The 27,891-nt window shown below is 50.5% G+C and overlaps 1 protein-coding gene across 2 annotated transcripts in view; it reads right to left on the bottom strand.

The window, feature by feature from the left end:
* The window catches only part of CLCN4 (chloride voltage-gated channel 4), a 69,575-nt gene that overhangs the window by 14,256 nt on the left and 27,428 nt on the right, over positions 1-27,891 (bottom strand). For both annotated transcript variants that reach the window (XM_026015319.2, XM_072743486.1), the window contains 9 exons: positions 26,783-26,937; positions 24,334-24,433; positions 19,464-19,651; positions 16,724-16,846; positions 10,081-10,287; positions 9,882-9,962; positions 8,361-8,906; positions 6,421-6,607; positions 4,403-4,801 (listed from right to left, as the gene is read on the bottom strand). In XM_026015319.2, coding sequence (XP_025871104.1) covers positions 4,403-4,801; positions 6,421-6,607; positions 8,361-8,906; positions 9,882-9,962; positions 10,081-10,287; positions 16,724-16,846; positions 19,464-19,651; positions 24,334-24,433; positions 26,783-26,926 — 1,975 coding nt within the window. In that variant the 5' untranslated portion in view covers positions 26,927-26,937. The remainder of the gene's footprint in view (positions 1-4,402; positions 4,802-6,420; positions 6,608-8,360; positions 8,907-9,881; positions 9,963-10,080; positions 10,288-16,723; positions 16,847-19,463; positions 19,652-24,333; positions 24,434-26,782; positions 26,938-27,891) is intronic.

The raw sequence follows: 27,891 nt of genomic DNA, 5'->3' as shown, positions 1-27,891 counted from the left end.
ATTTTCCTTTTTGCTTCTGATATCCCCAATATTCTAGGAATATGTATTACTTTCATTTAATTTTATTTATTTATTTTTTAAGATTTATTCATTTGAAACAGAGAGATACAGAGAAAGAGAAGATGAGCAGAGGGAGAAGTAGGCTTCCCACTGAGCAGGGAGCCCGTGACACGGGACTCAATCCCAGGACCCTGAGATCATGACCCAAGCTGAAGGCAGACACCCAACCTTCTGAGCCACCCAGGCACCCCTATGTATTGCTTTAAAAAACACAATAAAGGGACGCCTGGATGGCTCAGTGGTTGGGCACCTGCCTTTGGCTCAGGGCGTGATCCTGGAGTCCCGGGATCGAGTCCCACATCGGGCTCCCTGCATGGAGCCTGCTTCTCCCTCTGCCTGTGTCTCTGCCTCTCTCTCCATGTCTCTCAGGAATAAATAAATAAAATCTTTAAAGAAAAATTAAAAATAAAAATAAAATTAAAAAATTAATAAAAATGTAATAAACTGTATTTTTAATTGTTTTAAAGATCAATTAAGCTGTTCTTAACACAGGAGGTTTGTTATCTCTTCTACCAGAACCAGTATCAGTGGCCACAGCTCCTAAAAAATGAGGTACGTTTTGTGAGTACCTGTTAAGGTACATTCCACTTGTCTAGCGGACAATACGAAGATAACACCAAGCACAGGGAGGGTAATTTGTGCTTACAAATTTCACAAACTATGAGTGCTGGTAAAGTAAATTTCACAAACTATGACAGACCAGGAAATGTTAAGACTAGAAATAATCACACATTCAGTAAGCTATTCCCATGCTTTTAGAGCACTGGTTCTCAGCTGACCCTTAGTGGACACTTGGAAATTATCTGGAGACATTTTTGGTTGTCAAAACTGGGAGATGGTGATGCTACTAGCACCTGGTGGTCAGAGACCAGGGATGCTGCTAAACACCCTATGGTGCCCAGGACAGCCCTCACAGCAAAGAATGATCCAGCTCCAAATGTCAATAGTGACAAAGCTGAGAAGCTCTACTTCGGAGTAATCAATCACGTCTTTAGAGAGATAATAACCTATCATCCTGTTCATCAAAAATGCTTCCATGTAACAGACGTCATTAACCAAAAAGGTTAAAATGGAAAACTGAAAGCAACTATAGTGGTGGTCGGTACAAAGATGATGTGATTTAAAAAAAAATAAAAATAAAAAGTGAAAACTATTTAGAAGAAAAACCAGAGGATTTTATGATACGTTAGTTTGCTGCTGCGTGGAGAAGCCCCTCTGTACATGTGTTTTAAGCCCCAGCAGAAAGCAGCAGAGGACACCGCCGCTCTCCGTGGCCTACTGCAATCATGAACAGCCCTCCCAGGACGAAACCACTTTATCCCTAAATAGCCCTTCCAACAGATCTGACACTTTGTTCAGTTCTGGACGCAGATCTCTTTCTGCAAGTAAGCATCTTCCACATGCTGGAGAATCATCATTAAATCATCCACCAGATGAAAAAAAATGAGGGTTCCCTTAACTCTTGCCTGTGACTCTAACTTTCCATCCCTTTAATCATCTTTGCGGCTTCCCGCTGAGTCCTCTCTGAACCCGTCCTCACCTAATTGCAGAATTCAAGACTAGAAGAATCTGAGCCCCGCTGAGCACAGAAAGAGCCTCATATTTGCAAATAGCACCGAGAGGTAAAGTCCCATTTACTGGGAATTTGCACATGGGTCTCACGCGGCCCCATGTGTCAGTATGTGATGGGGAAGCGGGCCACGTGTCCTCGGTGGGGCCAACCGCTAACAAGGACACTGGCTACAGCTCAGCATCCCATGGTTTGAAAATAACAAAGCATTTTCAGCTTCATGTGAGCAGTTGCTATAATTGTTTTTTTAGATTCCATTTATTTATTTGAGAGAGCTGGAGACAGAGAGAGAGAGAGAGAGAGCACACAAGCGGGGTGGGGTGGGGAGAGGCAGAGGGACAAGCAGACTCCCCACTGGGCAGGGAGCCCGACTCAGGACTCATCCAAGGACCCTAAGATCATGACCTGAGCCGAAGGCAGGCATTCAACGGACTGAGCCACCCAGGTGCCCCAGGTGCTACAGTTTCCACATGATGTGTAAGAAAAACCCTTACTTACCTCCTCTACTGTTCTTATTCAAACGATCTTTGACCTACCTATATAACCTTTGCTCCTAATTCCTCTGAAAATGAAACTGGCAGGAGATAGTCACTAGCTAAATGCTAAAGTCATATTTCTCTATTCACGAGAGGCCCCGTAATTCCGCAAATACAGGTCACACATTTCTCCACCAGAGTACAGGGACTCTTCTGTTTCCGTAGATCAGGAAAACAGCTTCTCTGATTGCTCAGAGTGAAGCGCTCCTTGCCTTTCCACAAACCACGTGAACAACAGCTTCTATACTATTATCGGTCTGATTGAAGGCGTACAGGTATTATTTACACGGCGTGTTGCCTCTTCAGACATTCCAAACATAGCTTCTAAGAGAGCGCTCCGTCGGCAAGCTTAAATTTCTTCACTAACCGGTTGATGACAATTACTGCTTCCCACTTGATTACAGTAATGGGTTTCAGCCAAATTAGTAAGCTGTCTCCTAGCAGGTGTGCCAGGAGCTGCACAATAGGAAATGGATCCAGTGACGTTACTTTAGTTTTTAAATTTCAGCTTTTGCTTTCAAGATTTTAGGGACTGAATACATTTTTCAAGGCTGCTGATTACATTATTTTAAAACAAACCCAACCCTGCTCATACAGCTTAAAACAAGTCTCATTACTTTTAAGGTAATATTTATGCCCACAGGCACCTACCTGTTAAGCGACAGTACCTATAATAGAGAAGCATCGCTGAGCACGTAAGCACAAATGAGCTATCGTGTCCAAAATATAAACCCAGCGTGGCTTTGGGGGAGGTAAATACCTTTGAGCCGCAAACTAAAATTAGAGACGCGGCTGATCCAAACCTACTTTTATAAAGCCTTTGCTGAAGATACTTTAAAGATATTTAAGAGAGATATTTAAATATACTCAACATCACAAAGAGATTTTTAAACATTGAAAGAGCCTTAGAAATAATGAACCAAGGGCCGGGGATAAGCAAAGGGTCCTCTGGTGAAGGTGTGTTCCCAGGAGGGCACTGGGCAGTCACGGCCGGGCCAGTCCCACTGGCAAACTTCTTCAATCCTCCGGAAGCAGGATCCATGTGCTAAAGCCATCAAGTGTACAGGTGAGCTGCGCCATGGGCCCAGGCCACCGTCAGGTGCCGGGATGCAGTCACCGGGGCAGGTGTGCTGAGCCGGATGGCATTTGCGCCATGGGTGCATGTCACTGGCCCCTGCCCCGCAGCATCGGGAGCCCCGGCAGGACTCCACCCCAAGGGGGGCTCCGAGGCTCACTGTCCTTCTCCCTAGGTCTCCACGTGACTCACACCGGGCCTTTATCTCGGGAACCCGACCTCCCACCTCCATTTCAGCGCGGGCCTCCTGGCTGCCGGGCCCACAGGCGTGCTTCTCCGAGCCGCCTGTCTCTGGCACACCCCACCTAGGTAGGCATCACTTAACTCAGCAGCCGGCCCCTCGGCCCAGCCCACTGCAGCTAGCACCCCGCAGGAAAAGCAGCACATGGCCCTGACCCACGCAGGCCTCTAAGTACAGGAATGGGACAACAGTGCCACCAAGCGAAGTGAAGGGCTCGTGCGGAGCCCAGGGAGGCGTATGAGGCAAAGAACTGCCTGAAAACCTCTCTGAGAGCAGCTCACCAGGATCGGCGCAGCCTCTCCCACTTCTATCCTTCCCAACTTCACCTGACAACTCCCTAAAAAGGCAGCAGCTGAGGGGCGCCTAGGCCACTCAGTGGGTGAAGTGTCTGCCTGCAGCTCAGGTCATAATCCTGGGGTCCTGGACCGAGCCCTGCATCAGTGGGGCTTCCCGCTCAGTGGGGAGTCTGCTTCTCCCTCTCCCTGCCCCCCCTTGTGCTCTCTCTCTCAAATAAATAAAATCTTAAAAAAAAAAAAAAAGACGGCAGCAGCAGCTGGCCACCTAGCAGGGGTGAGCCTCAGAGGCTGCGTGCAAATGCAGTGGTCACCTTGCAGCCAAATGTGTCTCTCCCTAAACATCGCTCCTCCGTGTGACCTGGGGACCGGCAGCACCAGCATGAATGGGGAGCTTGGGAGAAAGGCAGAGTCTCAGCACCCTCGCCAAACCTACTGCACCAGAATCTGCCTTTTCACCAGGTCCCCAGGGGACATGAATATGCCCGAAAGTAGGAGAGCCCAGGCTTAAAGCCCTCTGACCCCTGGAGTCTCTCTAACCTCTCTGAGAATTGGTGGTGGCAGGGAGGGTGGGCAAGGCTGCCGTCCACCTCTTAGCACAGCATGGGCTTCCCCCTCTCTACTCACTTATGGCAAGAATCAGTTCCCTCCTCTGGGCAAATCCAATGAGGCGCTCGGAGTCCCTGGAGACCACCACCGGGAAGCCGTTGTAGTCGGTCTCCTTGATGAGCGTCTCCACGTCCTCCACGGTCATGCTGTCCTGGGTGAGCACGGACAGCGGGGGCTCTCCCCGCCGTGGCCGCATGACGTCAGTGGCCAGTGTGCGGTGGGTGAACTCGTCCTTCACGTCCAGAAATGGGTACCCGTTTAAGTGGATATGAGCCTCGTAGATGCCTTCTTTCCCGAAGGCATCGGCCACCCACTTGCTGGTCACGGCTGCCGCCATCAAGGGCACAATGTACTCGAGACCTCCTGTCAACTCAAACATGATGACCACCAATGACACAGTCATCCGGGTAACTCCACCTGCAACCGAAAAGGGAAACGGAATTCTGAAACTCAAGTCCAGACCCTCAAGAAGGCACGACTTATGGAAATGGACAAGCTGGCTATAAATTCTCCAGACGCCTGTTCCGAACAGACGCTCCTACATGCTGCCCACGGCAGGCCTCTGGAACGCTGGCCAGGCTCTGGTAAATGCAGCCTCACCTCAGAGGGCTGTAAGCCACACCTGACTGGGGGGCTCTTCTTCAGTGAGAAGACAACTGGGTTGTCCATTCACCCAAACCACGTGCCTGGCTTTCTGATGAGTGGATCCTATGTGGGCTATGCCAGTCTCTGACACAGCAAATGTGGCTGTTTTCCAGAACCCCATAAGCTGGAAAATCATAGAGATTCTTAGTGGCTAATGGACAGGAGAGGAGCCCAACTTTGGGTCCCTTGGTATTTAAACGAAGAATCCATAGCAACTCCTACTAATCTGCCAGGGAGCTTACGCTGGAGTTTCTCGACCTCAGGACTAGGAACAATTGGGGTTGGATCATTCTTTGCAGTGGGGACTGCTCTGTGTACCAGGGGATGTTTAGCAGCATCCCTGGACACCGCTAACTAGATGCTACTGCCACCTCCCCCCATAGGTGTGACAACCACAAATGTCTCCTCCAACACCCATGGTTCCAGAGAGACACAACTGCCCCCAGTTAAAAAGCACTATTCTAGACAGTGCAGCTGCAGGATGGTGGAGGCTCCATCACCCCGGGCCTCGAATGACACACATACACATGCAGGCTTGATTCTCATCATTCGTGGGAGTCATGATCTACAGAGTTGCCACAAACACCGAATGAGCAAACACTGAATCACTGCCCTAGGGGAAACATAAGGTTAGGTTTCTGCGAGCTTCTGCTAACAACATTTTTGTCAACCAATCAATAGGGAACTTTATTTCATGTGTACCTCTGTTTAGAGACCTTACTTAATAGATGTAGATGATTCATTAACATCCAGCTCACAGCCAACCGCACTGTAACTCCTGCCTGAGAAGACTTCCCTGACACACCTATTTTCCCCATAGGAAGCCTTCCTGTGCTTAGGATCCCAGACTTCAGCACTACGGCTGGGGGCGATTTAAAACAACAAAATCATTAATGAAATGCAAAAAAATGGGGCTCTAAATAGACGACGAGAAGGATACCTGTGTACGGTACAGGAACTAAAACAAGGTGGGCCTTTACCTTGTTCACCCTGAGGTGGGAACGTATGTGCAAGACAACTTGAACTTTCCCCTTCTCTGTGCATGTCCAAGGGTGACCACAAACGCACCACAAGTATTGATTTAGGGGTCACAAATACACGTGGGCAAGTAGGCAAATTCCCAAATATGAGTTCCACAAATAATGAGAATTGACGGCCTATCATGAGCAAGACATAAACCTCGGTGTGTTGCGCCGCTGAGACCCGGGGCCTTGCCCGTGATAGCAACACAACCTGGCCTACCCTGAGAATGCCACCACCCGAGTACATGTCGCCCTCCTCACTGCTGCCCTAAGGCGCAGCAGCCTGTGTGCTTGGCCGAGCTGGCCTTTGCTTCGGCCCCTCCCCACCATGCCTGTCCCCCCCTCCTTCGCCCCCCGCCGTGGCTATACCTAGGCAGGCCGCGGCTCCCACCATTGCATAAAGTCCAGGGGTGACACAGTCCGCTCCGGGCCTGCACCAGTTCCTGAAGACGATCCAGTCGTGGTGATGGTAAGCCAGCTGCTCCACGCCGATCCCCACCATCCGGCCGGCCATCGCTCCCACGGCCATGCTGGGGATGAAGAGGCCCGAGGGGATCTCCGGGGGGCACACAAGGAAAAGAAGTATGAGGGAAGGAGTCCGCATGCCCATGTCCCCACTCCCAGGGAACAGTTCCCTGCCCCCCTCAACAGGCTTGCATTTTGCTGGTCTCCGGAGGAGGCGTGACGCTTCCCAAGGGGAGTCAGCTGCGACAAAGAGGGACAAGGGACTTCGCCCATTTAGTCAGTCCTATCTACTGTGACTGGGCCAGAATGCAATTCTACACTTTCGTTTCCCCTCCTTCAAAAGCGGGCCCGGTTCTCCTGCTGGGGATTAAAGAATGATAAGCCCCGCTGCAAATAACATTCAAAGTGAGCATCTGTCACTTGAGACGCTCACCGCTTTCTCTCTCCCCTTGCGAGTCATTCAGATTAGCTTTTAAAATTAAATGTCAAGCCGCAGCATGAGAATGAAAAAGAAAGGCGTGCGACCGTTCCCGGGTCAAACAAAGCCGCTCGGTGCAGCTGCCCGGCACGTCCCGAAGCTTTTCACCGGCCCACGGCCCCGTGAGGACACAGCGGCCGAACACCTGCCAGAGGGACAGGGGCCCTTCCCGCCTCCTTTACAAAGTACACTTTCCAAAAACCATTCTGAGTATTTCCAAGCCAGGTGGGAGGCAGCAAAGAAGTAGACAATGGAAACTAGAAGATCTTGGTGGTAGCGTGTGTGCAAATGTGTTTTAGTTTATCTGGTCATCGGACATGTGCTACAGAACATGCCCGAGTCCCCGTGTTCACGGGGACGGCACGTGACCGCCAACCCTGGCTGGGAGTTGCCTTTATGCTCCCTCCCAAGGCTGTCATCCATGGGAGGATGGGAGTGGATTCCTAACCAAATTTCAGGTAAGTCTGGATCCTTAAGTGTGAGTTCTAGACTTTGGGATGTTCCTGAAGAAGAAACGTCCTCTCTGAGTGGCCCCTGATCCCCAGGCATTTAACTCCCTGTAACTGTGAAGTAGGCTTCTCGCAGCAGGCACCAGAAGAGGCTGCTAGCATCTTCCTCAGACACAGGAGTAATTCCTTTGCTAGGAGATGATAAACCGGAGACAACTGGCAGTCTAATAAAATCCACCCAACCTTGGTGTTAAGGCAAAACCTCAGGTTTGTGACTGACCATTACACACTCAAGTACACAGTTTCTTAGACTTTAAAATAAACAAATCATAAAAGTAGCACACAGGGGCGCCTGGGTGGCTCAATCAGTTTAGCATCTGCCTTGGGCTCGGGTCATGATCCCAGGGTCCTGGGATCGAGTCCCACATCGGGCTCCCTGCTCGGCGGGGAGCCTGCTTCTCCCTCTCCTTCTGACCTTCCTCCCTGCCTCTGCTCTTTCTCTGTCTCAAATAAATAAGTAAAATCTTTTTTTAAAAAAAAAAGTAGCACAGAGAAAGCAACAGTAATGGAACACTAAGGGGGTTCTGCAGGATTTGAAATATTCTGCTTCTGGTCCTGGGTGCTCCCCATACAAGCGCGTGCGTTATGAAAATTCCTCAAGCTATACGCGTCTCTGCATGGATGACATACTCTGAGCCTTAGCTTCTTCACTTGTAAAATGATTAAAATCTATTTCACAAGCATGTTGACTATCTGAAGTGGTGCTTCTTGGTGATTAAAAAGAATGGCAAGTGCCCAGCACGAGAGAATGGTCAGTAAAGGTCAGTCCCCGTTTCCATCCCCATCGAGTAGGGTGCTATCCCCAGAAGGAGAGGAGTTGTCCCCCCACCCCACATCTTCCTTTGCCTTTCACTTACCTTCATGCCAAAGGTAAAGATGGTGATGACGATTTTGAAGATCAGCGCCAGGGCCAGCTGCCACATGGCTGTGTAAACCCCGACGCCGGCCGGCCGGTCGGGGATGTCGTCCACTGGCCGTGTCATGTTGGGGTCATTGATGTAGTCACACAGCTGCGAGGACTCGAGGGCCCCGCAGTCATTGAACAGCTCGGAAATGAGCTCGCTCGTGCTCCGGCGTGTGTAGGGATTGGGGTAGGCGATGATGGCGGTGATGGCGGTCACCACGATGACCTCCAGCACCGGGTACTTCCCCAGCTTGGTGGTTTTGCGCCTCCTGCACCAGGCGATGTTGCAGCGGATGAAGAGGGTTCCCCACAAGCCTCCAAAGACCCCAAGCAGGATGAAGGGGAAGAGCTCGGCCATGTACCAGGGCGTGTGATATTCCACGTAAAAGAGAACAAGACGGCTGTTCCCAAAGGGATTGATGGATCGAAGTGTGAAGGCTGCCACCAGGGCCGCGAAAAAGGACCTCCACAAGGTCTTCAAGGGAAAGTAGTAACTGACCTGGGACCAACAAGTGGACAATCAGACTGGCTGAAGAAAGAGCTGCCCGGAGCCCCAGCCCCTCATTGGCAGCCACCCACTGGCGCTTGAGTGTGACAGTCACCCTGGGACCAAGATGGGCAGTACTGACTTCCTCAAGCTAGGGTTCGTTATAACCAACACGCACCAACGAAGACATTTAAAGGATTCTGTGTCTGAAAGTGCAGTAGATACAAGTCAAGATGTGTTTGAGCTGTTTTTCTTAAGAGAAATGAAAACATTTCATAACTCTGTTTATGTCACAAAGATCCTCCCAAAAGCAAATAAACCTCTGCGTATGATTCTATGGACAACAGAGTAGGTCAAAGGTCGGAAAACCCTGGCCCGGCAAATGTATCTGTATGGCACGTGAGTGAAGAATGGTTTTTCCGTGTTTAAATGCTCGGGGTAAAAGGGAAGTATTTTTGTGATATTTGAAATATTCGAAAGAGCAGCAGTATTTTGGGACCTGTGAAAATGACACGAAATGCATACTCCGGCATCCATAAGGGAGCCTTAGTGGCGTGTGGCCATGCCCACTCATGCGAGCGCTGTGTGTGGCCGCTTCCCCGCTACGACGACAGGCCTGAGTCGTTCCAACTGAGGCTGGAAGAGCCACGGATCCCAGGATATTTACTCTCTGGCCCTTTGCAGGGAACGTTTGCTGACGCTGACCCCTGGAAGAGATCCACTCGGGTTGCCAAAACCAAAAATGCCTCATTAAGTTGGTCATGAGAAAGAGAGACTGCAACCTTCCAAAAAAAATTATATTGGCAATTTTTAAAGCAATGCTTGAAACTGTATTTAACTGCGAAAATCGTGGCTTCTTAATGAGCTGCAGGAATCTCGGCAGTCCCTAGAGGGTTGGAGATGAGGCCTCCTGCTGGGCTGGCCATCGTGTGTTCTTCAGCAACCCCCCCCCCAAGCAGGACCCCCCCACCCGCTGCCCCTTCTCACCTCCTCAAGACTGAAGAGCACACCCCCGATCGGAGCCCCAAAGGCAACAGAGACTCCAGCAGCGGCCGCGGCGGAGAGCACCTGCAGGGCAGAGTGTTGTGTGTGAGCCCCCAGCCCTGCCAAGCAAACCTGTGCGCGGCTGGGCCGGAAGGGGCTTCTAGAAGAGACCGTCCCACACTCGGGAGCGCAGCCTGCTCACCTCGCGCCTCTTGCCCTCGTTCTTGCTGTACTTGGAGAAAAGGCTGCTGAAGAAGTTGCCACAGCAGCAAGCCACGTGCACCAGCGGCCCTTCCTTCCCGAGGCTCAGGCCCGAGGACACCACCAGCACCAGGGTGACGGTCTTGATCAGCAGGGTCCACTTCCCCAAGTAGCCCCTGATGATGAAGCCGCTCAAAATGGTCTTTATCTGAAACAGGGGATGGAGAACGAGGGGGAGTGAGCCCCTTCGATGCGCAGCGGGGAAGGTAACTCCCTGCACTAGACTCACTCGATCCCGCAGAGGAGAGGCTACCTTAGTTTCGGATTTGGCTATAATGTTATACTAAGAGAATTTATAATAACATATAATTTTATATTCATGGTAACTCGAAACCATTCGATGCACAGGAAATCTTAAGAATTTCTAGAGTAGGGGCGCCTGGATGGTGCAGTCCGTTAAGCGTCTGACTCTTGATTTGAGCTCAGGCCCAGATCTCAGGGTCATGGGATCGAGCCTCGAGTCCAGCTCTGCGCTCAGCGTGGAGTCTGCTTAAGATTCTCTGTCTCTCCCTCTGCCCTTCCACCCCCACTCCCACATTCCCTCCCTCTCTCTAAAATCAATCTATCTATCTACCTTTTTAAAAACCTTCTAAAGTAATAAGAGATCATAAGGACCAAAAAAGCAATTATCAAGGTCTCATTTTCTTTATGGCATTCTATCCTGTTCACAGTACCCTCTGTTGTGTTGAAGAGAGTCATCAAATCTATTGATTTTAACTGTTAATTTTTGATTATTGAGGGACGTCCAAGATAAAGAGACGGAAAGCTGGCTAGCTATATGACAGAGCAAATAGAACAAAATATCACCTGAATGGTAGGTCGGGGTCAGCAAACGATGGCCCGCGGGCCAAATCCAGCCCACTGCCTATTTTTATATGACCTGCAAACTAAGAGTGCTTTTAGCATTTTTAAATATATGTAAACAAGACTACTAATCTTTTACTGAGAATAGTTGCTAGATTTTGGCTCTCTGTCCACAAAGCCTAAAATGGTGACTCCCTGCCCTTTACTGGAAAAGTCTGCTGACCGCTGCTGCAGGCCAGGTGTATGGGAGCTTACCGTCCACTTATTTCAACTTTTCTCTATGTTTGAAAATACTCTTAACACGATGTTGGAAAATACTCTTAACACAATGCTCAACACTCTAATCGTGCATCTCCAGGGGATGTAAAGATGACTGACTCCAGGACGACTCCTTCCCTTCCGTCGAATCCTGCCCTCCTGTATTGAGAGGGACTTTGGCTATAGGTAGAGTCGTCTTGCTCCATTTTCAGATGGGCCACATTTTTATAAAGGCCAAACAAAGGCCAAATAATGGCGTTCTTCCTAAAGGTGTAGTTTGCCTTATGCTGTTAGAATTCAACTGGGTGCCAATCTCAGCGGTTGATTTCACATATTGGAGTCCTCTTGACCCCAAACCCCTGTTCTTTGGATACAGAAGCATCACTGATGGATAAAAAAACTCTTTACCTGCAGCCTCTCCCGTAACTGGTTGCCCTGGAGTGAAGGTTTATGGTGTGAGCTGGCGATTTACAAGCCTGCAGTGAATCAGCCAGTGAGATCTGGTCAAGTTCTGTTTTCCCCTTGCCTAACACAGATCGGGACAGTGCTGTCCCTTGTCAGCGTCAGGATATTTGCAGATCTTCAAAGTGCCTACCGGACACTGCTCCGCCAAGGAATCCATTTCTCAAAAAGCTATTTCAGTCCTTCTCGAGCCTTTCTCTGGGCCTTGGCACTCGCTGGAATCACCTGGGAGATTAGCTACCCGTGAGGACTGGCTCTCCCCTGGAGATCTGATGCCATCGGTCGGGGGTGTCTCCTGGGCATGGGGATTGTTACAGCCTCCCCAGCTGATTCAAAAATGCAGCCCACGTGGAGAACCACCACTCCATTCCTGAAGGGATTCCTAATTTTTCCAAATTTACGGGACGGTCCCCAAAACGCTCTCTAGCATCATGTCACCTTTGGCAATTTGGGGAGGGTTGTGAAGTGATCTAATCCTCAAAATTTTAAAGACATATATAAATGGAACACATTTACCTCCAGCATTTTTGATAGAGATCTGCTGCATAAGTCACGGAGGAAGACCAAGCAGGAGAGCGTGCAGACACGCATTTCCGAAGAAGTCGGGGGGCTCCTTCCTATAAAGCCCAAGTGAAGTCTTCTAGCTTATACAGTCACACAGTGTTTCCTGAACTAGCCTTCCACTAACGGCAGACAAACTAGCAGTGGTTAAAGTGGTCTTTAACTAGTGGTAGTTGGCCTATTTGAGCCCGTGCTCGGGGGAATCTCAGATCCCTTTATTTAAGGGATGTTTTATTATGCCTGACACAATCCTGCCCTTTTGTGTTGCCTCGAATAAAATTATCTATAATTTTTTGTCAGTTAGTTAATGTGGATTTGGACCCTAGGGTACAGTTTAAGAGCGTAATACCATTTAGAAGATTACAAGCATCTAAATTACCTGAGCCTCTGCCAGCCGTGACATGTGGTGAATTGAACAATGTAATAGGTATTTTGTAATTCTCTATAATGATTTTATAAAATTGTCGTGATCAAATTAGGGACTAAAGAAAGCAAATTCATTCCAAGAAAATGCCAAATCCTAATCACTTGCTTAATATGAATTAATAGAGACTGAATCATGCAGGGCTTTCACGGGATGTATGGGGGGAATTGCAACTTGCTGGTGTTAACTGTACAATCTTTCTGGTAAATAAATATTTGCGAGAGTGTTCACGTTTTGTCATGAACTGAAACATCAATTCAAAGTAAGTTTTAAGCGGACATGATTTCTGGGGCGCCTGGCTGGCTCAGTGGTTGAGTGTCTGCCTGTGGCCTAGAGGGTGACCCTGGGGTCCTGGGATCAAGTCCCACATCGGGTTACCCGTGGGGAGCCTGCTTTTCCCTCTGCCTGTGCCTCTGCCTCTCTCTGTGGGTTTCTCATAAATAAATAAATAAAATATTTATTTTAAAAAAAAGAGGACATGATTTCTTATAGAATCAACAGTGGTTCTACCAACAAAGCAAACAGCGAGAGACGGGGCGCCCTTGCCTGCTTCTAACTCCCACGTCCAAGAACTAGTGTGTGCTTTTCAAATAGAGCTGACACAGAGCATTTATTACACAAAATAAATGTTCTCTAAGTTTGCATTTGAAAAAATGTCCATCCTAAGCAATCAAAATGTATCATAAGCAAATGCTAGGGAGGACGAGCAACTTGCACGGCGTGCCACAGTGCGCCACCACCTAAGTCCGCGGACACCGTGCCATGCGGCAGCTCAGAGCACATCACCTCGGACGAAGAGAAGCTTACTTCCTAAATAGCTCAGCCAGTAGCTTTGCTAAAATGAGGGAGAACCACTGGGTGGCTCAGCGGGTTAGCGCCTGCCTTCGGCCCAGGGCGTGATTCTAGGGTCCCGGGATCGAGTCCCGAGTCGGGCTCCCTGCAGGGAGCCTGCTTCTCCCTCTGCCTGTGTCTCTGCCTCTCCCTCTCTGTGTCTCTCATGAATAAATAAAATATTTTTTAAAAATGAGGGGGAATGGCCCTATATCTCATTTTGAGTGAAGTTTACATGGTGAGCTGGGTTTTGACCAGAAGGTTCTTTTTACGCATGAACCAGAGTCCTTTTCACTCCTGCCCCTTCCTCCAAGGGCTGGGGTGGGTACTGCACCCTTAAGGTTAGGAATTTCAAGCTCCACTATAATAATAGTGAAACTTCTGCTACTACTGAGTCATAGTAACCAAAACTTTATAAAACCTCCATTGGGTTCCTGGCATTTTAAAAGATTACTGTGGGGCGCCTGGGTGGCTTAGTCAGTTAAGCATCTGCCTTCAGCTCAGGTCACAATCTCGGGGTCCTGGGATCAATCCCCGTGTTGGGTTCCCTGCTCATCTGGGACTCTACTTCTCTCTCCCCCTCTTCCTCGGGCCCTCTCCCCTCCCCTTGATCATTCTCTCCCTCTCTCTCTCAAATAAATAAAATATTTTTTAAAAAAGATTATTATGAACTCTTTCACAAATTGAGAAATTAATGCTATGTGATATATATATAGTTAAAAGCATATTAATAAAACAAGCACTCCTGAACCCACCACATTTCAGAGAGGAGAGTAACTATGAAAGCCCTATGTTTGCTTCCTCACTGGAACCTTCTTCCTTCCTGAGCCCAATCAATTCCTTGCCTTTCTTTTTTTTTTTTTTTAATTTTTTTTTTAATTTTATTTATTTATGATAGTCATACAGAGAGGAAGAGAGAGAGGCAGAGACACAGGCAGAGGGAGAAGCAGGCTCCATTCGCCGGGAGCCTGATGTGGGATTCGATCCCGGGTCTCCAGGATCACGCCCTGGGCCAAAGGCAGGCGCCAAACCGCTGCGCCACCCAGGGATCCCCTTGCCTTTCTTCATACTTTTAGCATACGTGTGTGTGTGTGTGTGTGTGTGTGTGTCACTAAACAGTATGTGGACTCATTGTGGCTGTTTGTGGACTTTATATAAACAGAATCATACTTTATACATTCTTTCGCCACTTTTTTCACTTACTACTGCTTTTCTGAGTTTCATCCCCACCAGTGCGTGCCTTGCACATTTGCCACAGGAAACGTAATGCTCGACTTGGGATTTAACTCCTTCCGAGTTCAGCTGTCACGAATAGATGCCCGCTTTGGACGAAGACCAAGTCCAGGCAGCCCCTCACAGACAGAGCCCACGCCCAGGCCGCCTGTCCGTCCACAAGACCACAAGCTGAGCCAGGTGGCTCTGGTTCTTGGAAGGGGAAGATGGGATTGCCCATCACCCCTTTTATTGATGCTTTAAACTTTCCAATTTCCCACCGGCCACCTGTTCACTTTGGAAAGGCAGCCTGGGTCCCAAAAAAGCCTACTGTCGGACAGTGTGATCATAAAACCGAGAGGCCAACATGAGTCTGCTCTTTTTAGCACCCAGGATGCCTTGGGTCTTCGGTACCAAATATGACGCAGGCAGTTGTGCCATGATGCTTGCTTTGAAAACATATATTTGTTCCCATGTGAGTCTCGCATCAGGGAAGAACCTGGACGTGATGCACATTTCACGTCTGATTTTGCACAATCTCATCTGGGAGAAAGGCGGAGCCAAGGCCGAAAACGGCACTGGCTGCAGGGCCGTGTGCAGGACACACAGCACGCACAGAGCACGGGCCCGAGCGTCTACCAGTCCACACGTGCACTGGGCAGTATAGGTTTCTTCACCGTTTAACAGGTGTAAACAGGATGGTTCGCGGCCTGCCTGTCGGGTTCCTGCAGGAATATGTTAATACAAACCAACAAAAAGCCGGCATGACGTATTCTTCTCTCTCTTTCTCCTGGATCAGGACAACGTTGGGCTTTTCTTTTGACAATCTTTCAGTTACTCCAGCTGTTTCCAAGAACTGCCCGGAACAGCAGCAGTGTTGGCAAGTGCCACCAAAGAGCGTGAGTGCAGGGGAGCAGGGACCCGTGCAGGTCTGTCGCCACAACTGGTCACGTCTTTCAACTCGCCATCTCCACCTCTGGGGCACTTCTGAAGCACCAGCTTGAAGGATAACTGAACTGCATTGATTATAGTGATAGAACTTGTTTAAAGAAATGCTTATTTATTTGTTAGAGAGAGAGAGAGAGAGAGAGAGAGACACAGGGAGAAAGGGGAGAGGGAAAGAGAGTCCCAAACAGACTCCATGCTAGTGTGGAGCCCACACGGGGCTCCATGTCATCGCCCTGAGATCATGACCTGAGCTAAAACCAAGAGTCAGTCACTTAACAGTGTGGGCCAACAGGCGCCCCAATATAAGAACTTTTAGACTTATTTTTGGCTTAAAATGTTTACTGCCTGGGCTTTTGAGGGAATTAGCTCAATGCCATTATTCTACAGTAGATCCTCTTAGGTCTGAAGTTTAATCTCAAGCATTCCTCTTGATCAATGAGGTCACTTCCCTCACACTCGGCTTACATCAAAGTGCTAAAAAAAAAAAACCTAAGAACTCTAACCTCACAGGGGTGTATTCATAGCACAAGCCTTGGATGTGGAATTAAGTTTTTTAAACATTGCTATTACCTTGTCACCAGCAAAGCTAAACGTGGCAAGGGAGTTTACTCATAAGAGAGTTGACTCATCAGTAAACTTTCTGAGCAACAAACCTCCGTTCCGGTCTTTGCCTCTCATTACATCACAGGTGCACGGACAGGCCTCTAAGGTGCCCCGTGTAGGCACAGGGTTAATGAACTCTGATTCCTCGGGCTCTCAGGGTTATGCCCGGTTTGCAAAGCATTTAAGCATCTGAGAAGCAACAGGGCACAGCTTCTAGACATAGAGCATAAGTTCTGAAGCCAGACGGCCGCGTGCAACTTGCGGCTAGGCAGCTGTGTGACGTCGGGCACGTTACGTACCCTCTCTGCGCTTCACTTTCCTCAGCCACCAAGTGAAAAGTAGAAGCTACCTCATAGGCTCGCTGTAAGGGCCAAATGGGCTGACAGGTAGCAGGTGCTCGGGCCTGGGCTTGGGCCCTAGGCGCCACAGAAGCATTTGCCGCTCTTTGTGCGGGCGCAAGAGCAAGGGGGGCAGCACTCACCTCCGGGATACCCGAGCCGCAGGCGTAGGGCGCGAACACGCGCACCAGGGAGACGGCCAGGAACGCAAACAGCAAGGCCCACAGGATGTACATCAGGTAGTTCAGGATGTACGCGCTGGCCCCCTAAACACGCGAGGCAAGGATGAACCGTGAGGCGCCGCGGGGCCGAGCAGCGCCCCGACCCCCGGGCGCCCCGGGGGGCTTGGCCGCTGCTCCTGCGATGGGGGGCCCTCCCGGAGCTGCTGACACCGCCTCCCACCAGGGCGCCTGCCTGCGTGGACGTCATGGCCTGCGTGGACGTCATCGCTCCTGCCGGGCCACGGAGGGTGCAGCGGAGGCCTCTGCCGAAGGCCCTGGAAGGTTCGGCCAGCTCGGCGGGGGACCGGCCTCCCTCGGCGGGGAGCACAGGCTGCACCCCCCGGGGTGAGGGCAGCAAAATGCGCTTCAGCAAGCCCGCCTGGCACTTTTGCAGGGGAAGGGCCACCGCCTCCTGCGGGAGAACGCCCTGAAGCCTTTAGTCTGAGCCAGCTGACAGCCGAACAGTGCTTTCTGCGCCGAGGACCGGTCTGGGGGCCTCCCGCCACCCCCGCAGCACCCCAGTGAAGGCCGAAAGGAAGGACGGGCCGCGGCCCCGGGCACCTGGTAACTGCAAACGCGCGCTCCGGGCCACCGCTCTGGCCTTTGCGGCCCCATATATTCAAAGCCTATGCGAGAGAAGTCGGGCCGAGCAATGCATTTCACCCACTTAGAACCCTACTTTTTTGAGACTAAAAATAACTTCCCACTCTTCCTAACAGGCATTCTTTGAATGAAAGTATAAATCTGGGATCCCTGGGTGGCGCAGCGGTTTGGCGCCTGCCTTTAGCCCAGGGCGCGATCCTGGAGACCCGGGATCGAATCCCACGTCGGGCTCCCGGTGCATGGAGCCTGCTTCTCCCTCTGCCTATGTCTCTGCCCCTCTCTCTCTGTGTGTGTGTGTGTGTGTGTGTGTGTGTGTGACTATCATAAATAAATAAAAATTTAAAAAAAAAGAAAGAAAGTATAAATCTTAGAAAAGGTTGAAAACATGGACAGCCCTATTTCCCCCCAAAGAAAACCTATTGCAAATAGGAGACAAGAAATAAAATAAGGTGTCCAGCCAATTTTGCCTGCCCACTCCCATCAACCCCAGTAGAGAATTTATTTTGGGAAGTAATGGAGAGCACCGAGAACGTGTGAGATTTCAAGAGCCCCGTCTACTTCTGAGATTGGAAGGAATTACTTTTCAATTCCACGGAGGAAGAGGTTTAGCAAAATGGCAAAGTACATTCCACATATCTTCATCTATGCTAAGTCTATCGGGCAAAATTAATTAATTAATTAATTTTAAAAGTGTGTGGTGGTGGGAGAAAAGGGATAAATCACATCCATTTTCCAAAAATACATCTTTGCACTACCCTTAAGGTGAATCTTGCCAACCTAGTTTCCCTCTACCTGGGTTTCTGATGTCGATGACCTATAGTCACTGCAGTCACCACTGAATTCAGTTACAAGCTAACCCTTTTTCCCTAATGAAGGTCTTTTTGTACAGATCTGAAGCTCTAAGTGCCACAAAGGCAAGCACCCAGTCTGCAGCTCCCCACAACACCCGCTATGCCTGGGCCCCTCCCTTGACAGAAGGCCCAGGAACATACTCTGCAATGCACTCGTGAAAATGCATCAGAGGGCGAGAACACAAACCACACTGAGATGGCACTTCACACCTGCCAGGAGGGCTAGAACCAAATCCAGACACTCACAAGTGTTGGCAAGCAGGTGGACAAACAGAAACCCTCACATGCGGCTGTTTCGGATAGAGAATGATGAAATCACTCCGGGAAACATTCAGGCAGTTCCTCAAAGGGTTTAAAGGGTTACCACATGACCTAGAAATTTCCCAACTAAGCAGAGACCCCAGAGAGACGAAAATATGCCCACACAAAAACTTGCACACAAATGTCCAAAACAAAATCATTCCTAACAGTGAAAGGGTGGAAGCAGCCCGTGTTCCTCAACTAATGAGTGGATAAATGTGGTCTAGCCACAGAGTGAGATAGGACTCAGCCACAGAAAGAAATGGAATACCAATTTACACTGTGACATGAATGAACCGGAAAAACACGATGCTGAGTGAAAGAAGTCGGACACCAAAGCAGGATTCCCCTCAGAGACAGGAAAATCAGGGGTTGCTTAGGGCTGCTGAGTTGGGAGGAATGGGGAGTGGCTGTTAATGGGTACAAGGTTTCATTTGGGATGACGAAGATATTCTAAAATTATATTGTAGTGACAGTAGCATGACTCTGAATATTCCAAAAGCCGGTACACTGTACACTTTAAATGGCATACCGAGTGAATTCTAGCTCAATAAAGCTGGTATTGTTTTTTTGTTTAAAAAAAAGATAATTTCTTTTCTTACTAGAAGGTATAAAATGCAACCCTACCTCTTTAGCACCCTCAGCAAACCACTCTCAGTAAGAAAATTAACAAGACTTGTACAAGTATATATATATATTTCGTGAATGTGAATCAAGAGGAAAGGCTTTTTTGACTTAAGTTTGCACATGAGAGCTAGAAAAAGCCAAGTGGCACTGGTATTGCACCAAGGACGGTGATCAGAACAGACCCTTGAACGTGAAAGCACATTCACAGAAGGCCCAGTGGTGTTCCAAAGTGCCTGTGGAATAGCGAGTGGTCCCGGCCAGGCCCTTGCCCAGACACCCACCTCCGACTGATTCACCAGCAGCTCCGACCATTTCTGCCACAGGGGACACTTGTCCCTGTCCTCAAAAGTGGTCTCGTTGGAAGTCCAGCAGCACTGCTCGTGGCTGTACCAGAAGGCAGACAAGCAGACCCCCTCCTTCAAATCGGTCATCCAGTCGACGGCGAGATCAATGACCCCAGCCAAGGTGCCTGGAAGAAGCAGCAAGAGTCACTTAGAGGAACCGCCTGTGATGATGCAGAAGAAGATGCAGCTTGGGGGCCGACGCAGGAGCCCAGCAGCCAGGCAAGCCATGCCGGAGGAGGAGGTGACCAAGGATACCTGGTACGTGGTTGGCTTAAATCCGACAGGAGTGACAGACACACAAGGCTCAAGTCATCACAAGCCACTGGGGCCAAGTACCTTTCAGAATTCACCCATTCCAAATTCTAGAAACAGGGTACATAAGCCCTATAGAGGAGGTAGCCCCCTCAGTGGCTTCTGGGACACGATGCTGGGATCACACACATTGATATTTCTCAGGCAAATTTGACACTTCAGACAAAATAGAGGCATAATGACTATAATAGCCTCATCGTTAAGTAAGGTTTTGCCACAAAATTTGAAAAATCCCCATTAGAACTTTCTGGATTTTTTAAATTATGGATAAAGGATTGTGGATCTATGTAAGTAGGTGACTGTTTTTTTAAAGATCTTATTTATTTAAGAGAGAAAGCAGAGAAGAGGAGCAGAGGCAGAGGGAGAAACAGACTCCCCACTGAGCAGGGAGCCCAATGTGGGGCTCGATCCTAGGACCCCAGGGTCATGACCTGAGTCCAAGGCAGTTGCTTCACCAACTGAGCCATCCAGGTGCCTCTAGGTAACTACTTCAAAGGCCGACAGAAGTGAGATAAAATAGAGCGTGCAGCAGGCCACAGAAGGCTACGTTGGAGCTCTTTCTAGAATAATCCATTCCAGAGTCTTTTATAGAGGCAGGGAATACTTCCGGGCTACTAACTTTTTCTAACTTTGACTAGATCCTTATTACATCACTTTCTCACCTGCATCCACACACCTGCATCAGGGCTTACCCTTCCCTGCTCTTCTCCTGTTACACCGAAACCTGCTCACTGTTCTTGAGAGGAAGCCTGAATCCTTAGCAGGTCTCAGACTCAAACAGCCGGCCTCTCATTCCTTTCCTGCCTCCTCTCTTTCCATCACTAACCCCCCATCCTGCCCACACCATGTTCCTGGAGCTCTCCTCTTTACACCACCTCAGGCAGCACCGTCCTTCCCAGACCTGGCAACCTCCTATTTATCTTCCAGATTCAGTATTTTCATCACCTCCTTTGGGAAGCCTTTCCCAATTTCCTGAGTCTGGGCTAGGTGTACCTCCCAGGCATTCCCCCATCACCATATCACCATACCTAACATATCCTAATATGAGTGTGTGTGTGTGTGTATGTGTGCACGCGCACATGTGTGTACAGTGTCTAGTCTGTAAGTGTGTGCCAGGGTAGGGGGAATTCTGTTGTGTGGTTTGCATGCCAAAGGCAGGGGTCAGGCCAGATGTCCAGGCTCTGTGTCCATTCTAAGCGGGCAAGAGCCACCTGCCTTGTCCACTGTTGTACCTGTGTCAGGTAGGTGGCAGGAATTTATATCCATAGTGCAATAAATAATGAATGAGAATCAGAAAACCCAGGTGCATCCATCCATCCACTCAAGGGGTATCTACTAAGTACCGGGCTACTATGTGCCAGTCCCTACTCCGCGCCCTGGGGAGACGGCAGTGAACAAAGCAGACTCGGCTCCCTGCCTTTGTGGAATCCCACGTCACGGCGGGAAAGACACCAGGGCCTCTGTTGGAAGGTGGTAAGTGCTGGGAGGCAAGTACGGCACGTTACCGGGGCGCAGCCACTTTGGCAAACAGCCTGCCAGTTCCTCAAACGGTTAACTGTAGAGCTGCCATCTGACCCAGCAATCCCATTCCTGGGCGTACACGCAGGAGACATGAAAACACGTCTATGCGAACGAAGACTTGCACACAAAGGCTCACAGCAGCCAAAAAGGTCCACAAGAGCCAAAAAGTGGAAACAACCCATAGGCCCGTACTGCTGAATAGAGATAAAAAATGCGGTCCAGGCACACGATGGAACAGCATTTGGCCACAAAACGGAACGAAGCACGGATGCGTGGTCCAGGACGAACCCTGGAGACATGATGCCAGAGAAGCAGCTCATCCTGAGAGCACGTGCTGTGCGACTGCACTAGACAAAATGTCCAGAACAGCCAAATATGTAGAGACACAAAGTAGATTCTTGGCTTCCTGGGGCTGGGAGGAAGGGGGGGGGGGGTTCTGAGGCTTGATAGCTAAGGGGTACGGAGGTCCTTTGGGGCTGATGAGAATGTTCTAAAATTGAGCACAGCGATGGTTTTACAACTCTGAATATGCTAGAAATGGCTGCATTGTACAATTTAATGAGGTGAACTGTATGGAATGTGAATTAGATCTTAATAAAGCTTTTTTACACACACACACACACACACACACACACTGGGGCGAGGTGCACAAGGCTGAGGGGCGAGAGGACTTTTAGAAAAGGTGGTCAGGGAAAAAAAGAAAAAAAAGGTGGTCAGGGAACGCCTCGAGCCAAAGAAGCTGTTTGAACCAAGCCCTAAAGGAGGTGAGGGAGGGGTCCCCCGCTGGTGATCACGCCATCCCTCGCCCCAGCTTCCAGGCCCACTCGGCGACAGCGCCGCGGGCTTCGTTCGTGGAGCAACAGCGACACCCAGTGGCGGCTCCTGATAACTGCGGCCGCGGCCTCTGCATCCCGGACACAGAATAGGATGTCCTGTCCTAATGCCCCGGTGCTGGTGCGGTGGAGGGGAGACGACAGGCCGGGCGGGCGGGGCTGAGTCCCCTCCCCCACTGTAAGAACAACCGGGGAACAGAAAAGTGAGAGGGACACAGTTCGCTGGCCTTCCCTTCAAGGCACACTGTAGCCACCTTCACCGCCAGCATCACCCCCTTCTCGCCTTCCTCCTGTGTTCGTCTGCTGGGGTGTCCACAGAGCGCCCTGCAGTGGGGGTGCTCAGCCCTGGCTGCACATTAGAATCACAAGCGCAGGGGCGCCTGGGGGGCTCAGTCGGTTAAGCATCTGCCTTCGGCTCAGGTCATGACCTCCGGGTCTTGGGATGGAGCCCCACATCAGGCTCCCTGCCTGCTTCTCCCTCTCCCTCTGCTGCTCCCCCTGCTTGTGCTCTCTCTTTGTCAAATAAATAAATAAAATCTTTAAAAAAAAAGAATCACGGGTATGGGGAGCTGAGTGATAGGAGGGGGGCTTTACCCCAAAGCTAGGGTACCAACTCCAGAGGTACTATTTATCTGAAGCCCAGGGAGCAAAATTTTTGTTTTTGTTCCCGAAAGAACTGGTGGAAATTGGGTTGACAGTGAAACGAACTGCTCAATACCAGATTTGTTAAAGAGAGCCCAATCGGGCTCTTGCGTGAGGCAATAAATCCATACTGGGCTGTCTACTCTGGCCAGACGCTACAACATCTATTCCGGATTTCTTCATTTCCTCTATTTATTTCTCCTGCCTGGAAGCCAAGAATAATGACACGGTATACAGTTTCATAAATCTATTCTAAATAAAGACATCAAAATTCACAGCAAATGCCTACCCTGCCCGCTTTCCAAGGTGTTCATGGCAGCAGTCAAACAAATTGGTGGTGAAACACCGAGGAGCCATGAAACCGAATTCCCTGCCAACACCGCTGCCATTCTACACCGGGGCTGCCCCTGGGAAAGGAAGGCTAAAATCGGGGAAATGCGGGAAGAGCTGCCGTGACTAGAGTAAAAGGATCCCCCGTGAGCACTGCTCTTGGCTCTTTAGCTTGGGCCGCGGCTGATGGGGGCCCTCCCTGGCGACCAAGCCCCTCCTGAAACCGGGTACGGAATTAATGCCCAGAAATCAAAATCCTCTGTAATCACAAAATTTGTATTTATGGCTCATTAGTATTCCGTCCTTCTTGGACCATTTGCTATATTTGGCCTTTATTACAGTCATTCGCCGATCAATCCTATAACCACAACTATTATGTTATTACAGGTAGGTGATTTTTATTAAGTGAATCGCTTTTAGTGCACTCAGATTTCTTATTCTTAGACATTAACCTTCACAGCCTTCTAAAGGAAATAACGTCTCCGGAAACAATTGCTATGGAGAGCTGGAACATTTGATATTAAAAGGGCAGGTCTCCCCCCCAGATACTCCTCCGTTCACCTCTGGCAACATCTACTGCTTGCAAGCACGGTGCTGGGATTATAAAACTGAGGGACGCAGAGTCCCTGTGGGTCAGAACAACGCATGGGCTGGAGGTATTTCCCCTGGGCCTACCTCAGACCCTGCGGGGGTCTCGAATTATTTTGAGTATCTTAGGATGCGTATAATCCAGTCCAAGGCCCGGCAGTGCTGCTAAAGACCACTCTCATATGGTGTTTTATTATTAGAGATCAAAGTTTTCCTGTACTCGCTTGCCTTCTGCATAACCGAGTACTACAGGATGTAAAATATGTGCTTTCGATAAAATCCAGCTTGGCAATAAACCTTGGTGCTGTGCAGACACGGCCGGCCGGCTCTCTAATTCCGGCTTGTTTCCAATAATGCGCTTGGGCCCATGCCTTGGGGTCCTTCCTGCCTTACTGGTGATACCCTTCATGTTAAATGTACGGCTGTGTGTTTTGCTCTTCGCTATTTCAAGTCATGAACCCCTTGCACGGGGTAAAAGAGGAACACTCCGTCTTCAGAACACCATCCCCAACAGGAGCGGCTGGCGCTCGGGTCGGGCACCTCCAGCTGTGGCCCGGGGGTACCGCGCGCCCTCCACGTACCCGCCAGCAGGCCGATGAGCAGCATCACCACCCATCCTGACCACGCATCCAGCAAACTCTTGATGAACTCCCATATGGACTCCTTGCTTTTGCTGGTTATCTGCAAACAAAAAGACACAGTGGCTGAGGCTGGATACGTTTTCCAACTCACGCTTCCTTCCCTGAAACCGTGTCCTTGGGGGAGACGGGGGAGAGTGAGAAAATGAATGTAATTAAGCGACTAAAGTGCCAATTCCATTACCCTTCCCGCCACTTGGTGCAATGACAAAATGGGCCTTCTGGTTCGCAGAGCTGCAGAGATGCCATAATGGTCGCCAAGGACTTAGAAGCCCCCACCCCCGAATTCACTCAATTAAAAGAAAACTTGCTAAGTGTGACTTGACTTGTGAGGATTCAGAAGCCATACTGAAGGGAGACAGCAATTCATTGTCACCATTTTATATCAGAATGACTATTGGACCCTCCTTGCGGTCTGCTCACAGAAGCAGCTCTTCGACACAGAATTCATTTCCTTCTTTTGTCTGCAAGGTCAAACGTTGGCGGCGAGAACTGCTCACTGGCCAGCCTGGACCGCCTCCACCGGGGGGCTGAGCACCTCCGGGCACCCTGTCACAGCACCCCCCTCCCTCCCGACCTGCCTCTCGGAGTCCCTTAGAACGTTTTCTGGAAAGATCTTTGTGCAGGTGGCCTGGCCCCTGTCACAGCCCCTCGACCTGGCTATGGCTACGGCAGCACCAAAGGAGCCATAAGGACTGTGTGTGTGAGCGAGTGGGGCTCCGAGAACACTCTCCTTGGGAGGAGCAGGTGCCCCAGCAGGTGCCCGAGCAGGTGCCCCAGCAGGTGGCCGCGGGACCGGCCCAAGGACTCGGCTCCAGGGCGCCAGGCCCGAGGCCGCCCCTGCGCTTCCTCCACCTGGCACCCAGGAGGCTGGGTCCTCTTCTTGAGTCCGCCCCACTCTCTGCTGGGCCGTGCGAGAAACGGGACGACGCGGGCGCTCTTGACGTCAGCTCTCCCCCCGCTCGGAGGGGGCTGCCCCGAGGCCACCGGCAGTCCCCACACAGTGGGTCTGTCTCCTCCCCTCCCTCTCCACACAGGTGACCTGGCCGGCAGCCCCGTCCCCACCGCCAGGTCCTCCTTTTACCCTTTTACTCGGGACCCCTCTGCTGGTCCCCACCTGGTCCACAGTGTCTGTCGCAGGCGCCCCTCCGGCCCCCCAGGGCACCTACCCAACCCTGGCAGTGCCCAGAGTTCTGACTACCTCCCGACCTCTCCCTCTGTACCCACGCAGCCCCTCCCCACCCCCGGCACTGTGGGGTTCCAGCCACCTGCCCAGCGCCCCCAGCGCCCCCAGCGCCAGGCCGGGTCACAGCTCACTCCCAGGGGCTGAGACGCGACTCACGGCCGCCCCCACACAGCTGCTGCTCCCCTGTTCTTCCTTCTTGCCAAGAGGGACATCACCCCCTGCCCGCCGCAGCCAGGCCTCGTCCGGGACCCCACGCCCTGCCTCTCCCCGACACCCGCCCCCCGACCCTGTCAGGGGCTCCTCTGAGTAACTCGCCCTGAGCCCCTCTCCATCCGCACTTCACTGTCTTGTCACACCTGCCTCCTCTTTCTCCTGAACTAGTTTCCAAGCTCCCTGTTTCTCCGTCTGTGATGCCCCTTTCTTGCACTCTGGGACCAGGAGGATGGAACCCGAACGTCCCTTCACGGCCTGCTGGGTCACCCCCAGAGGGGCTCCGCTCCGCAGCCCGGGCTGCCAGACTCACCTCTATCCTCCCCTTCTGTGAACCCTCCACCAGGCCTCACAGCTTCCCGACCTATCGGGCCATGTTCTCTCCTGCCTCTGTGACGTAAGGAAGGGCTGCTTCTGATTTTAGAATCCTTTCCCTTTTCTCTGCCTGGCAAACTCCTAGAGAACCTTCAAGAACCAACTGGAATGTCACCCTCTAAATCATCCTTCCCTAACCCCCCCTCCTGAGTGATCCCACAGCATCTGATACCCAACCTTAGGGTGGCCACTAAAATATATAGCGATCGCCAACTAGATGCCAGGCATTGGAATATGTGCTTTCATACACACGCAACTCATTCAATATTTGGATATAATGACCTCCATCCTTGTAGATGAGAAGCCAGGTCTAGAAATGTCACCCCAAAGATCACCCAGCCTAAAGGTGTCAAGGGCAGGATGTAATTGATTTGTCTGGTTCCGGAGTCCCCTCATCGCCCTCCACACCGGACCTCTGTATGACACAGCCTCCCACCCAGAGCAGGTAACACTGTAATTGCTTGTCCACACCTCTGCCTCTCCAGCTAGTCCTTCTCCTTCAGAATCTAGCCCCGTATGTGACATGCGACCCTAACCCTGGCTCGGTAACTATCCCATGAGAGCACGGCCTAGCTGTTTGGAGGGATCCTCTTCAACATGTCTTTGATGAGTGCCACCTACCTTCCTGTGTCTGTCGGTGTCCCGTGACTTTTCCCGTAGCCAGTCGATGGTGTGGAAGTCTTCATATGTCCCCACATCAGGGAATGGCTCATCGAGGAAATCCATCAGGTTTCCAGAGCCACTCATCGCTCCTGCATTGACCATACTAGTTACACCTGGGAGAGAAAGCCTGTGATTGAAACCATCATACGGGACATCTGCACAGACACAACAGAAGGAGCCACGCATGGTATTTTCTTATGCCAGGAAGAATTATCTCCACATGGGCCCCTGTGCTGTAATGAATATCTATCCAGTCCGTCTTAGTCGCTTCGGGCTGCTCTAACAGAGCACCATAGACCGGGCGGCTTAGAAACAACAGAAATTTATTTCTCACAGTCCTGGAGACTAAAGTCCAAGACCAAGGCGCTGCAGGTTTGGTGTCCGGTGAAGACCCTCAACCTGGTTCAAAGACAGCCACCTTTCCACTGTGTCTTCACATGCTGGGAACATCAGAGGAGCTCTCCACAGTCTCTTTTATAAGGACACTAATCCCGCTGATGAGGGCTCAGCTCTCACGGCCTGATCACAGCCCAAGGGCTGCATCTCCTAACGACTCACGTTGAGGGTTAGGTTCCAACACATAACTTTGGGGAGACACCAACAGTCGGTGTGTAGCACAGTCAATCTTTGTTATTTGCGGTCGTTATGTCCCATAAAGTCACCATGAACACCAAATTAGAGAATTCTGAGGCAACGTCCCTGGGTGATCTGTAGGGCTAGGTTCCTGCAGGCCTCTGGTCACAACTTAGTAAACCGGTCACTATACAACCTTGCGTTTAGTGTTTTCGCTTAAAGACCTCTTATTGAATATATACTGCTGACTCATTAACACTGAAGTCACGGCCACAGCACTACAACTCACACCTGAGTGAAGCTTATCTGACAAACGGCTTTTCTCCATGAGGCACGCCGCAGCCTTCCGGCACGCGCAACAGCCGGCGCACGCCAGCATGGCACTCGGGGCCGTGCCAGACAGCAGCATTACCAACAGAAAGGCACAAAGATGTGAAAGACATGGCACTAGACAGTCTGTACAAAGGACGTTTGTTTATAGCCTGAGAGCCGAA

Source organism: Vulpes vulpes, chromosome X (assembly GCF_048418805.1).
Source record: "Vulpes vulpes isolate BD-2025 chromosome X, VulVul3, whole genome shotgun sequence".
Taxonomy (NCBI): domain Eukaryota; kingdom Metazoa; phylum Chordata; class Mammalia; order Carnivora; family Canidae; genus Vulpes; species Vulpes vulpes.
This window is presented reverse-complemented; position numbering and strand designations above follow the sequence as displayed.